Source organism: Anguilla rostrata, chromosome 17 (assembly GCF_018555375.3).
Source record: "Anguilla rostrata isolate EN2019 chromosome 17, ASM1855537v3, whole genome shotgun sequence".
In the NCBI taxonomy this organism is placed as follows: Eukaryota; Metazoa; Chordata; class Actinopteri; order Anguilliformes; family Anguillidae; genus Anguilla; species Anguilla rostrata.
Genome location: NC_057949.1, coordinates 8,046,418 through 8,059,618, shown reverse-complemented (window position 1 = coordinate 8,059,618; position 13,201 = coordinate 8,046,418). Strand labels below are relative to the sequence as shown.

At 49.9% G+C, this 13,201-nt stretch overlaps 1 protein-coding gene across 3 annotated transcripts in view; it reads right to left on the bottom strand.

Moving 5' to 3' along the window:
• Nucleotides 1-331: 331 nt before the first annotated feature.
• Nucleotides 332-13,201, bottom strand: part of wnk4b (WNK lysine deficient protein kinase 4b) — a 50,839-nt gene continuing 37,969 nt past the window's right edge. Inside the window, exons 10-20 of one of the 3 annotated variants that reach the window (XM_064316503.1) lie at nt 11,848-11,983; nt 11,285-11,401; nt 9,669-9,839; nt 8,359-8,413; nt 7,533-7,664; nt 5,989-6,725; nt 5,559-5,661; nt 4,457-4,919; nt 3,767-3,978; nt 2,860-2,951; nt 332-2,712 (exon numbers count right to left, since the gene is read on the bottom strand). In XM_064316503.1, coding sequence (XP_064172573.1) covers nt 2,710-2,712; nt 2,860-2,951; nt 3,767-3,978; nt 4,457-4,919; nt 5,559-5,661; nt 5,989-6,725; nt 7,533-7,664; nt 8,359-8,413; nt 9,669-9,839; nt 11,285-11,401; nt 11,848-11,983 — 2,221 coding nt within the window. In that variant the 3' untranslated portion in view covers nt 332-2,709. Of the gene's footprint in view, nt 2,713-2,859; nt 2,952-3,730; nt 3,979-4,456; nt 4,920-5,558; nt 5,662-5,988; nt 6,726-7,532; nt 7,665-8,358; nt 8,414-9,668; nt 9,840-11,284; nt 11,402-11,847; nt 11,984-13,201 lie in introns of all 3 variants that reach the window. The other 2 variants (XM_064316502.1, XM_064316501.1) reach the window with 2 other exon arrangements.

Here is a 13,201-nt window from a genome sequence, read left to right as displayed (position 1 = left end):
ACAGCACAAAAACAAGGACAGCATTCAGCATTAATAGTACAATGGATTAAGCTGTCATTTCACTGCCTACATTTACAAGTGCTGTGAATTCAGCTTGTATAATGTAATGTGTAACATTTATGTTACCTCTTAAAGTTCATATTCCTCAGCACTGCCTTTTTAATTAACACAGCCCCTTAAAAATATTTGGTCATTTAATTCTTAACTTATTTAGTTACTAACTAGTTGTGAATTGGTAAACTTGTTCATCTTGAGTGCGTAGACATTGTGAATGAATTCACTCCATCTCTGACTAAAGTACACAGACAGTTGAGGGGGGAAAAAGACACCATTACATATTAAATTTCATCTGTATTTAGAGATATGATTCAGGAGATGAAAATACAATCACACTTTAAAGGGTAAAAAAAAAAAATTTGAAAGGCACGGGATCAGCATGGCAGTATGACATCATTGTGTTTCCTAGCAACACAGCTGACAACAATCAAACACAAAATTGAAGTCACAGACCTATGGCTAAATATATAATATATACTGTATTTTCAGTGTGTAAAAAGAATACAATCTCAAAGAAACATTTAATTTATACTACATTTTTTCCCTAATGTGTGTGCATACTGTAAGGCAACAGTTTACAATTCACAGCTTCCTTTACATATGTTTTCAGTTGACATATTAATACATTTTAATGTATAGGCACATTCACCGATTTCTCAAAGGGATTGTGTGTACCCTCTACTCAGCAGTCACCATATACAGACAAATTAAATCTGGCTGTCACCTACAGGTTCTTCTGTGGCAAAGTGCAATACCTCAGAAAGGCGTTCAATTTAGAAGGGAAATGACAACTTCCATCTTTAAATAACAGCGTAGGAGGAGAGCACACCTGCCATTATGAAGACAATTGTCTCCATTAAAGAGGTTTCTGAGGACCAAAAATCTGGGGAGGGAAAATCATTTTAGTAGGCTGTAACTGCAATGTACTGTAGATGGTCAAACTCTTGAGCAGGGAATGAAGTGACGCACACTATTCGAGCACAAAGCTGAGTTTTTTTTTTTTTTCCATTACATTTTCATTCCACCGACCCGTCGATTACAACACTGGTGAATATGTGTAACACTTCAAGTGGCAGTTTTAACTGAAGCGCTTTTTAAAATGGTTTGTCTTCAGGCCTATTGGTGTTTGTTTGGCTTCTCTGAGAGTATGAAGGACAGGGGAAGGCAATAAGTGGACGTGCTGTGGCATGGACTCAAAAGCCGTGGTTCTCTCCCGTCACCTGTGAATGGACAGATTCACAAAATGGCCGCCATGACCAGCACCGGTCTCCAGGCTTGCTGATTGAGATCATTGAACACTGAAGTCATGGCTAAAGTGCAGAGTGAAATTAAAGTGTTTTCCAGCTAATTAGGCCTAATCAAGATGATTTGCAAACGACTTCAAATGTGGTTTCACTTAAGGTTTTTCATTTCGATTCTTGGGTTTTTTTATTTTATTAGTAGTTGCCCCAACAAAAGGAAAGGATATTGTTTGAAAGAATGCCTCACTGCATATTAAACTTTCAAACTGACCCTCAAAATGTCTCCTCCAAACATACGGTTGCAGATCTTTGAGACAAATGTCTCAAATGTTTTGAGACACATGCTGCTCAGTTTGCTAAATCACTCACTACATTTGTGTATCTTTGATATTTGGTTTTTAACATCATAAAAAAAATATGTACAGTTGTTAGTGATGTATGGTACAAAGGCTTTGGATATTTCAAAATAATTTCAAATTAATTACTGTTGTGTTTACAAGTGTCCCACATTTGGCCAGTGATGTAAGGTGCTTTAAATACCAGCTAGAACACTTGTCATAGGTGAGAATATGTACACATTACATACAACATGTCTTTTATTAAATATCTGTATTGCTGATGTGCCATTTCAGGTAACAGTGCCATAATTTTGGAACATACTGTAAGACTTGTTACTGACTTCCCTGTTGAACAGAACTCGATTCTTGATTCAGTAGCAGAAACATCTGAATGTACCGTGTTGCCGCTGCAGTAGAAAGCGTTCAGGAGTGTGCGGCTGGTAACAGCAGCAGTCTCGTCTGAGGAATGCAGTACACCGCCTCTCTCCCAGGGGGCACTGTAGCTGCAGCCAACGGGCAGACAGTCAACGGTGAATGATTACGAAATGAGAGGCAAGCGCACGACTGAGCTCGAGCCCGAGGGACTTGGACAGGAGCTCGGAATGGAGCAGCAGCGTGAACGTTCTAGAAAGAAGAGGAAAGCGCTCTCTCCTCACGGTGAGTTCAGGAGCGAGGAAGAGGCGCTGTCGTTTACGAGGACGGCGTAAGAGAGGGATGACAATCGCAACCTCGGCACCTGCCTTTGCGCTCCAAAAATACCAACGGTATTTTAAACGTCTTCGCTGTCACCGACGGCGGGTTTCCTCAAGGCGCCGGCATCGGTTGCCCGAGACTTCCGGCCGCGCGGCTTCTTGTGGAAAGCTGTGCGGGGCTGGCTCGCCCCTCTCCCCTCGCCCCTCTCCCCTCTCTCCTCTCCCATGCACCGTTGGGACGGATCAGGAACCGCACGCTGCTGCTCAGCCGCCAGAGGAGAGAGGCTGCCGATGATGTAGCTTCCGTCAGGCCGATGGGGGGCGGAGCTTGTCACCGCTCTGATGAGGTAGTCCACAGAGACGCACCACCATTGGGTTTTCTCACTGGGGGAGGGAAAGAAACCAAAAGCAGAGGATTCATACCTGCAGACTAAAATATAACCAGCTATGAATCACTTGCATAAGTTATATTTTCTTGCCCCTAAAGACCGTCCATATGGTACAGTTCCGGGTCAAAGGTCAGTGGCTCACCATCCTGTAGTCGGGGGCAAAGGTCACCCCTTTGCTGGACCTCTCCTGAGAGCCACTGCTGCTGCCGCTGACAGAGTTTTTCCGCATGATGCCTGCAGGGCACACAAATGTTCCAGCCAGCCAATCAGAAGGCTTCACTTAGCACACAAATGTTCCAGCCAGCCAATCAGAAGGCTTCACTTAGCAAACATTACAGCAAGCCAATCGAAAGGCTTGGGTCAGTGCACAAACGTTACAGCCTGCCAAGCAAAAGGCTTCTCTCAGCGCACAAACGTTACAGCCAGCCAGTCAGAAGGCTTTGCTCAGCGTTCTGGCATGAGAACAGGCAATATTCATGGGACACTGAATATTGCTTCAATGTACTCCGCAGCTCAGAAGGAACCTCACAGTAAGCGGTAAATGAGTCTAGATCTTTCTGCTGGACATGATGTGTAGTACACACGCAACCCTTGTTTATTCTGTGGCGTTCTTTGAGATCATTTGAAGTGAAAATGGATTTGAAGAAGGAGGAGGCTAATGATCGGTTGGCAGGGTAGTATAATGGTTAGGGCAGTTGGTTTGTAACTTAAAAGATAGCAGGTTCCAATGTAGGACACACTAGTATCTGTGTGCAAGGTGTAGGCTGCTGTCGTATATATCTAACTCTGTGAGTGGATTCTGTGTGAAATAAAGCAAAAAAGCGAAAAGCTGTGCAAGGCACTCTGGATAACGGCATCAGCGAAATGCGTGTAATGTAAAAGGGGTGGAGCTACAGTGAGTTGTCAATTTCTGATTGGCTCTCCAAAGCAGAATATGACTTGGATCAGTGAAGTGAGTCATTGATAGCGCATGGCAGATCTGCACATTTTATGAAAACCTTATGAAAACTCACTTTCCAATCTCTGGTCGAGGTCAGCTGCTTGGTTACCTGTGGTTACCGGGGGCAGGATGTCCAGTCTCTGCAGGCTGTTTCGGCGGGAGGGGGGGTAGCCCCCGCTTTTGGACAGGCGTCTCTGGCGGCTGGACAGCATGGCGGCGGGGCACACGATGCCGGGAGGGGGAACCTTGCCCATCCTCGCGTACAGCTCCTCGATCTCCCGCTTCTGCGTGGCCTGGAGGGCCTGCACCTCCGACAGGTGCCTGAGGGAGACGGAGAGGGAGAATTCAGCTTTAGGCGGGAGTAATGCGCTGTCCCGGCTGACTGCGGAGAGCCCGGCTGACAACTCAGAGCCTGATTTAGTGAGACCATCAGCGCATTCAAAGCCTTTTAGCACACAAAAAACCAGTAACGTGACCAATGATTGGTTATGGTATTTGTTTTCCTCCAATCATTGCTGGTGAAACGCTATATTGGAGCTGCCCCCAGTGAAACAGCAGACACCCACTGGTCATGTTGTCAATGAGAGATAGCGGTATGCCCTCCCTCCCGTCCTGCTGTAGTACTGTGTGGTCTGTATGGTCAAGTGCTTCAGAGGAGTGCAGCATGACGGCTACAGTGCCCCTGGTGGTGTGGAGGAGGCATAGCAGCAAATCGAGGCACAATTTGCAGTTCCAAATTATGAACAAAAAAGGATTTATTCTTTTCGAATTCTTTTAATGAGGGGCAGTGGCAACTCACCTCTCCCTGAGCTCCTGAAGCTCCTCCCACATCTCCTCATTCTCGCTCTCCTCATCGCTGCTCATGTAGGAGGTGCTTCTGGCGTAGGTCACCCACAGTGGGGCATTGACCTGCGGACTCCCCGTGCTGCCGTCCCAAAGCCGCGACTCCGAGGGCCCCGACTGGCCGCTGCAGTCGCTCCGCCCCTCCGCCTCCTCCCCAGGCTCCGCCCCCCTGGCCCCTCCCCGAGGGGGCGTGTCCCCCAGGTCCTGCAGCAGGCCGGCGGGGGGCTGTGTGGGCGGGGTGACCGTGCTGAAGCTGGCCTCCGATTCGCCCTGCTCCTCGGTGCTGCTCTCTCCGTCGCTGTCCCGGGGAGGGGAGCCGTTGGCTATGGGCGGGGCTGAGTCTGAACTGGGCGGGCCCGCTGGGATGTCCCTGGAGGGGGTGACCTGGAAACGCCCAACTGTGACAGTGGGCTTTTTCTCTGAAGAGAAGAGGGAGAAGATAGAAAGTGAGGGAGGAGCTTATGCTTTCTCTTACCATTCATTCATCTTAACTCTTAAACATTTAGTTATACTACCACAATCTGGAGGGAGGCACCTAGTCTACTTTCATGTGCACAGTTACTTTTTTTTTGGTATTTGGAGTAAGTCAGTTCTGACTGCTAGCTGGTATGCTTTTTCTTCACAAAATCAGCATAGCGTTTGAATAACAACTGGCACTGCAGTACTAGATATATGCAGTAGGTGGCAGACTTCCCTTCGACTTCTCTAGACCAACCAAAGGTAATTACGGACAGGAGGTTAGTGAACTCTGATGATCCTGTCATTGAAGTAACCGCTTTATTAAATGCTCACATGCTATCAAGGATGAACCGATTACGCAAACAGGCAGGCAATCTGGCAATGCTTGCGTTTCTGCACACCATGTGAAAGAACGTGAAATAAATCAAATGGTAAATGGACTGCATTTATATAGCGCTTTTATCCAAAGCGCTTTACAATTGATGCCTCGCATTCACCAGAGCAATTAGGGGTTAGGTGTCTTGCTCAGGGACACTTCGACATGCCCAGGGTGGGGGATCGAACCGGCAACCCTCTGACTGCCAGACAACCGCTCTTACCTCCTGAGATTTTACCCTCACTGATAGGAGACAGTCTGTCCTTGCAGGTGGTGGCAGGGGGTTCGGACACCGCGGGCGGGAACAGCATTCTCGGGGAGGACACCTTCAGGGGAAAGAAACGCATTTCATTCATTTTTTTCACTCTTTTTCATCTGGTGCAAGTTATGCAAGTCAGGCCTTTGCCATTGATTAGCTGTCTTATCAACACCCAATAGGTAGCGGCGGTGACGTTATTTTCATGCGGCCTCTGTAGTTTGGATGTTTCCTGCTGCATCAGGTAAAATTAAAGAGAAAAAGATGAGAAGAAATGCAGTGCACCACCTGGTGGCGGTGGCCGTTATTGCATGCTGTATTTACGACTGCGGTGCACGGCCCGGCCCTGAGTGAGCTGTAGCGGGTAGCGGGTTATACAGGCCCTGCCCTCTCTCACCGTGCTGTATGGGCTGACTGGCGCTGAGGAAGACGAGGTGCTGGAGCTCTCGGCCTGGTCGAGGATGGAGAAGGAGGCAGGCGGGTCCTGCTGGGAGCCGGGCTGAGCCAGGGGAGGGGGGCCAGCGTCTGCGGCGCCATCCTGCGGAGGCATGGGGGTTGCCTGAGCCTGCGCCGCGGGCACCCCGGAGGGGGCGGGATACGGGTAGAGGTCGCGGTACGGGCCCGGGACGGCCCCGCCCATAGGCTGGGTCTGCTGGCCGAACAGGGGGGCATAGCCCGCGAGGGAGGGCATGCCCTGCGCCAGCGGGCCGGGCATGGAGGTCGGCGGCATGAAGGACTGCGCCACGCTCATGGCCAGCGTGAGCACGTTGGCGAGGGAGAACATGGGCTGGGTGTGGGCCGGCCACATCCCAGGGTGCTGCTGCTGCTGCTGCTGCAGGCTGGGGGGCGACGCGGGCGACCCCTCCCCGCCCGGGCTCGACACCTCCCCCTGGTGGAGGGAGCCGGATGAGGAGGAAGGCGAGGAGGAGGGGGGGGTGAAGTTGGGGTTGCTCGATACGTGGGTGAGCGGCTGCTTCAGGCCGTAAGGGAAGGGGAACTGCCCGCTCTGCAGGTAGGGGGGCGTGGCGTACTGCGAGGGGTGGGGCATCTGGCCGAGAGGGAGCAAGGAGGCGGGCTCAGAGGCTGACACCTGCGGGTACTGGGCGGAGGGGGGCTGGTAGGATTGGGAAGAGCCTGAAAGACACAAGAGGGCACCTTCTCAAATACGTACTTTGAAGAGTGGGCTTTTTGGAATGTTTTAAAAAAATTCTAATTCAGGGTTCTAGAAATCCATTGCTTTCAATGGAGATTGTTACATCAGCATTAGAATGTTCAGCTACAAAAATTCTGATCACCTATTTGTGACCTCACACCTGAAAGGATTAACAGATGCCAGCAAAAGAGGAAATGCAATGACAGAAAACCCACAGAACTACCTGACGGGCCAAATAAATAAACCCATCCCAAAGCACATACTGAATGTACCCTGTGGTACATTATATTTTATAGTAAACATTAAAATGAATAAGTAAAATACTTTGCACATCATGAAATGCCACACATAGTTTGCCAGTTTAAATTAAATCATGTCATGTTCTATTTATTTGGAAAAACAGCGTACCATTGCTGCTAAGGTGTTCTGTTTAGAGGGCAAGCCTGGTGCGCAGTTTGGTGCAAAAGTGCTTATGAAAGTGCTCCTTTCAATTTTCCATCATTTTATTTTAATTTACAGCGTAAATTACATTACATTACATTACTGGCATTTAGCAGACTCTCTTATCCAGAGTAGTATGTAGCCCAATGACAGGTAAGTAGAAACATGATTGGCTCATGGCAGCTATGTTGTACATTGTAAATGGGCAGCTAATAACAAACACTGGGTATTCAGGCTAGTAAAATGTATAAAGAAAGATTCTTAGAATAGCTGTAATTCGATTGGGTCCTGGCTGCCATTTTGTTTCGCTGCATGGGGAACAGGCTCCGCCCACAGACGCAGCTTACCTGAGGTGGTGTGGAAGGACTGGGAGCGGAGGGGCCGTGTGAGCGGGTCCCCATCCTGGTCGATGTAGAAGGCCCCGCCCAGCCCAGGGGAGGAGCCACATGCGGCGGGGACGGTGCTGGAGTGGCTGAAATCTGCAGAAACAGACGCGCAGCGACACCCAGTCCGCCGCACCAGAGAGACAGATAAGAGCACGGAGGGGACAGCCAGCTCTTTGATCTATTCCAGGCAAAATATTTTCACACTCTGATAAAGCCAATCGTCATGGTTACTGCTTCAGTAGATTGTGGGCCGTGAGAGGGTTGAACCTCCTGAGACCCGGCAGAAAAAAAGTTTTGAGTATTTCAGTTTTTTTGCATAATACACACGTGTCTTGGATGACAAAAGCATATTACAGTGAAAATGTTTTCAAAAATATTAGAATTTTATTGAATCTCATGTAGGTTACATCCATCCATCCATTATCTAACACACTTATTCCTGGCCTGGGTCAAGGGGGGAGGGAGGGGCTGGAGCCTATCCCAGCATGCATTGGGCGAAAGGCAGGAATACACCCTGGACAGGCCGCCAATCCATTGTAGGGCCCACACAGCACTCACTCGCACACTCATACCTACGGGCAGCTTTGAGCCCGTGTAGGTTTCAGCACAGGAGAACATTGTGACTCATATTCTACAGACACTCATGTCCCCTTCAAGGGACATAACTGAGTCGCTGGGTCTCAGGAGGTTAAGATGAGTGATGAACTACATGTAGGGAAAATGGCTGTGTGCTGCACCCATTCCGTTCCGCTCGACGGTCATGGAGGGAGAATGGCGCCTTGCTTACCGGGCAGCGATGAGGAAGAATGACTCCGGGGCAGGGACTGCGTGTACAGGTTGGGCTGGAAGTCAAACACAGAAACACACGCCATTGGCTTATTTCCTGTCAGTCAGCTGTTGCCATGACGCTGCCGTGAGTCTTCTTTCAACTGTAATTTCTGGACATTAAGGCACTTGGAATCCAGACCTCCTGTTATTTATCAATCAAAGGTTTAAAAGATGTCACCCCTGTGGCTCACAGAGATTCATTTAAAAAGGTTTATATCTGTAAAAAAAGGTAACTATAAAAATATATAAACTGTAATTGTGTAATATAATATCAGGTTCCAAGTTTCTTGCATTGTATTGGTCCAATTGTATTACTAGCACCTCACTTGACCTCTCTTTATCGTTTATTACCACAGTGTGAGGTGAAGCTTCTTACAAAACGTTGCTTCCCAACACAGTATCCAATCAGTCTCCGGGCACTAAATATACTAGCCTTAGACTCTGAACTCGCACTCCAATCCGCCTCCTTCCCGCACTGCAATTTTCCCTAATAGGTAACCCTTTAATCCAGTTCAATGGCCTGCAATATCAGCCTTTTAGAGCTGCGAGTTGAGTCGGTTCCTTATGGCGTGCAGTAATCTGATGGCAAAGCCTCGCTGCCCATTCTTATGATTCTAAAGTCTTTCCACTTGGAACGATGTGTCCCCATGTGACCCACACAAACCCACTGCGGGGGAAGTGGAGCTGTAACGAGGGTACATGTCCGCGAGAGCTAGCCACACACTGAGGCGGCCATTAAAGGGACACTTTTTTGGGGGTAGAGGTCTCCCAGCATATTTGACTGTAATTGACAATGTAAGGGCCTTTTGTCTTTGTTGTGAACCCAGCCAGTGCTTTGGCATGTCGATACTTTTATTTAGGGAACTATTCTGGGTACGTTTGTGGTGAAGTTCTTTTCAGGGGACAGTGCTGTTCCCTCAATCACCTGTTGGGGTGATGTAATTATAAAGGGGCGATACGGTGTTTGTGTTTGTGTGTGGTGATTTATTCATTTTTGCTGGTATGTTTGTGTTATATACTGCATATCAACAGAGGCAACATTTACAATCCCAGGCAGGAGTTCCATGTGTGGCTGAGGGGGAGGGAGAGTGGGGGGGTGTGGGGGGGGGGGGGGGGGGGGGGTTAGGATTGAACCCAAGGGCCCTGACTGACAGGGGCCCTGAAAACATTGTGCTGTAATTGTGCAGGGATGGGGTGGCCTGGGGCAGTTGTGGCCCAATGTGAGATCTTTTCATGGGGCCCAAAAATCACTGGCGGTTCGAGACTCACCTGTGAGGCGGACAGAGACCCCGCCCCGCCGAGGTAGGGCAGGCGGAGGGCCCCCGCGGGGCGCGTCTGCTCCTGCGGCTCCTTCATCAGGGCCTCCGCCCGCTGGATGATGTCACACATGCGGTGGAGGAAGCCCTCCTGCTCCGACGGCAGGATGAACTCCTTGTGCACCTGGAGGGTCGGGGGTCATGGGGGGGTCAGGGGTCTTGGGGGGGCCACACATGAGACACGCACAGGTGACCCAGAGCTCAGCGCAGACACGCACAGACGAAGGCGTTCGCACGCGTACGCAGGCGAAAGAGAGCGCGACGAGGCGAACACACGGATACATGTTGAGGTGCGCGAGTGTAGCGGAGGCTAGCGTGGATGAACGATGACAGAAGGATCTCACAGAAACAAAGGCGGAATCCACACACACAGGCGGGTGTGCAGATACACCCGAGTGTGTGTGTGAATGCTCTGACACACACAGCTGTGGACAGGATGGGCACCGGTAAGCAAAGACATGTCATGCACACACACATATGTACAGCAGCACAGATACACCCAGAGGACAGAGGAAAACAAGGAGTGTGTTTGTGCGCATGTGCGTGCATGCGCGTGTGCGTGTATACATGCACACACAAACACACACACACTCACGGGACACAATACAGGCCCTGTCAGTACATTTTCACTCTTGTTGATGCACTGCATGTATAACGCTGGGGAGTAAGACTCTGCCGTGATTGTCCTGATACCTGGAGAGTGAGCCATATGACCTCAGACACAGAGCAGTTACGCAGGTACACAAAGCTGCCGCATATGAGCGCATGCAACACCCACATCCAAGAGTCAGCGCAGGCCAAACCCTGTGCGCAAAAGTGCTTACGAAGCGGAAAAAAAGCCTGGCAGCCTAGGCAACAGGTCCAGGTCAGATGCATGGTTTAAATACTTTAACTCTGGTACTTTGACTTCAGGTGCTTGAAACGGTCCTGCCTGTTCCATGAGAATTATAAATGAAATGTGTGTGTGTGTGTGTGTGTGTGTATAAACATACACACACTATGGCCCTGTTAGGTTGCAGTACGTGCAAATGATCACAGTTTGTCAAATCAGTATGTATATCAGGTCATGGGACTATGTGTGGCAGCCTGTGCAGTCCCTAAGAGCTCTGCTTATCTGTCCCCTGTGCAGCTCATCTCCTCTTTCCACCCCCACCCCCTCCACCCCCCCCCAGAGGTCTTCACCGTCACGTAACACCCTTCGCGTGTAAGGCTGCTTCGGGGCGTTATCTCACTGTCCCCATCACCCCCCCCCCCCGCCCCGTCCCTCCCCCACCGTGGGTGTGTTCAAACTGGCAAATCTGTCAACACAGACGCAACCGCAGAATGTCAGTGAATATTGACGAAGGGCTTGAGTTATGAAAAGTGCCTTCTGAACTGACCCTCGAAATACACACACACACACACAGACACATGTACACAGATACACATGCATATGCATAGACGTACATGTGTACAATAAAGCGATACGTCTTCCCGGGCTGAAGTGTTCGTTAACGGCGAACCCCAGCGCGGTTCTGCAGCGCCCCTGCGCTCTGTGCAGAGGGGTGATGCTCTCGCAGGGGAACTCACCATGACCGCAGCGATGTCCTCCGGGTTGTCTCCGTCCAGGTCAAACTTGAACGTCACCATCTTGTTGTTGTGCGTCTGCAGCTTGCACTCCACCACGCGGTCCACTTTATCAGAGAGCTGCAGGCGGGAAAGGACGGGCTGTTCGTCAAAAGCAGTACAGCTTCAGGGGGAAAGGAACTGTGTGTGTGTGCCTGCGTGTGCGTGAACGTGTGTCTGTAGGGCGGCAGTGTAGTATACTGGGTAAGGAGCTGGACTTGTAACCTATAGGTCACAGGTTTGACTGTTGTGATGTATGAAATATGAAATGCTTATTTTAATAAGGAGCAAGTTGCAGTAAATGCATTCACTCACTGAGTGGGTTGTGGACTCAAAGCCTGGTTACCTATGCCCACCCTGAAGAACACAACAAACCAGCTTAGTTGCGATTGAGTGTATGGGGCTACCACTAGGGGGAGCCCTGGCTCCACAGGCTAATTGTAAGAGCAGGCCACACAGAAGGGCTGACAGTGATGACTTGGCTGTGGTGCAAGGAATGCTGGGAAATGGAGTGATGGGGTCCCTACCCCGGTGATGCGCAGCCGCGATCGGGCCCTCCTCCTGAACAGCTTTCCAGGGGCACGCTTGGCAGAACTCACAGAGCTCTTCTCTGATAGGCCCTCGTTCCCATCACTCAGTCCTGACGTCACGTCCGAGGCGTAGCTGTACGAACGAGATCGATCGCATGCTGTTTTTTTGTTCATCCTTTGAAGTCAATGGGAGGCATTCACCAGCTGTAATTCATGAGCTGTGAACGGGCACTTGATTTATAACTCCCAGCAACACAACAGACCCCCCCCCCCACCCCCCTGGTCACCTTATGAGCCTTCAAAGCCCGTACAGGTGCACAATGACTAACAGGACCACAGTTTTCAAATGGCAATTTCCCCAGCCCACACAGAGGAAGTGGGTGCAGCGTTTTGTTGGAGGGTTCACTGACCGCAGGTAGGTTACGCAACCACATAATTATTTCAGATTAGTTTTGTTTTTACCAACAAAACAAACAGCTTTTCCGTATGGACGTGTATACATCTGGGCTATGAATGCTTCCGCATCTACAATATGGACACATACCGTACCTTTAGAATAAGGCATTGAAGTACCAATTCAGTTTCATTACAGGCATTTAGCAGACGCTCTTATCCACATCTGTTGTGCTCATAAGTAGATGAAATGGGGCAGGGGGGGCAGAGGTAAACATAAATGATTTCAAAAACATGATTATGGCCATAATTGGCTGGATCACATGCATGAAAATTGAAAACGAAAAGCACGACCTTTCTTGATGACGCACCACTGGTGCATTCTAAGAAATGTTATGGAGACGAGCGCTCAGACGAGCGTCCGTCTGCTGACAGACGGAGCGGAGGACCAGCGCAGCCGCGCGGGCAGCGAGCGCCGCTAATGAAACGCACCGATCGCTTTGGCTTTTAGCGGCAAAGGCGCGGCGGCGTCCCCCATCCCCTGCACTCAAGACGGCCGTTAACATTTACAGCCAAATGGGGAGACCCCTCCGGTGGACCGGAAGATGGTTCCCGCACACTGGGAGGCGGGGGGGCGCTGCTTGGGTAACGTGTGTAGACGCAGAGCCCATCTGCTCCATCTGCATGTTTCCTGGGGAAAGATGATGTGCTGTGTGGTCCCATCATCCCCACGCTGCAGTAACTGAAATACGAGGCAGAGCGGCTAGCCGTCGAGCTGCACATTAGCTTGAAGAAGCACTCAGTGCTCTTCCTATTACAGAAGAGCCCACGCTTTTTCATCATTTTTTTTTTCCTGAACATTTGCCACTTTAATTTTTCATAATGGCTCTCATAAACAAAGTACCTTTGCTAATGCAAATCTGGCCCAAGCTAAGGCCAAAGTATGGAGTCCTCCACT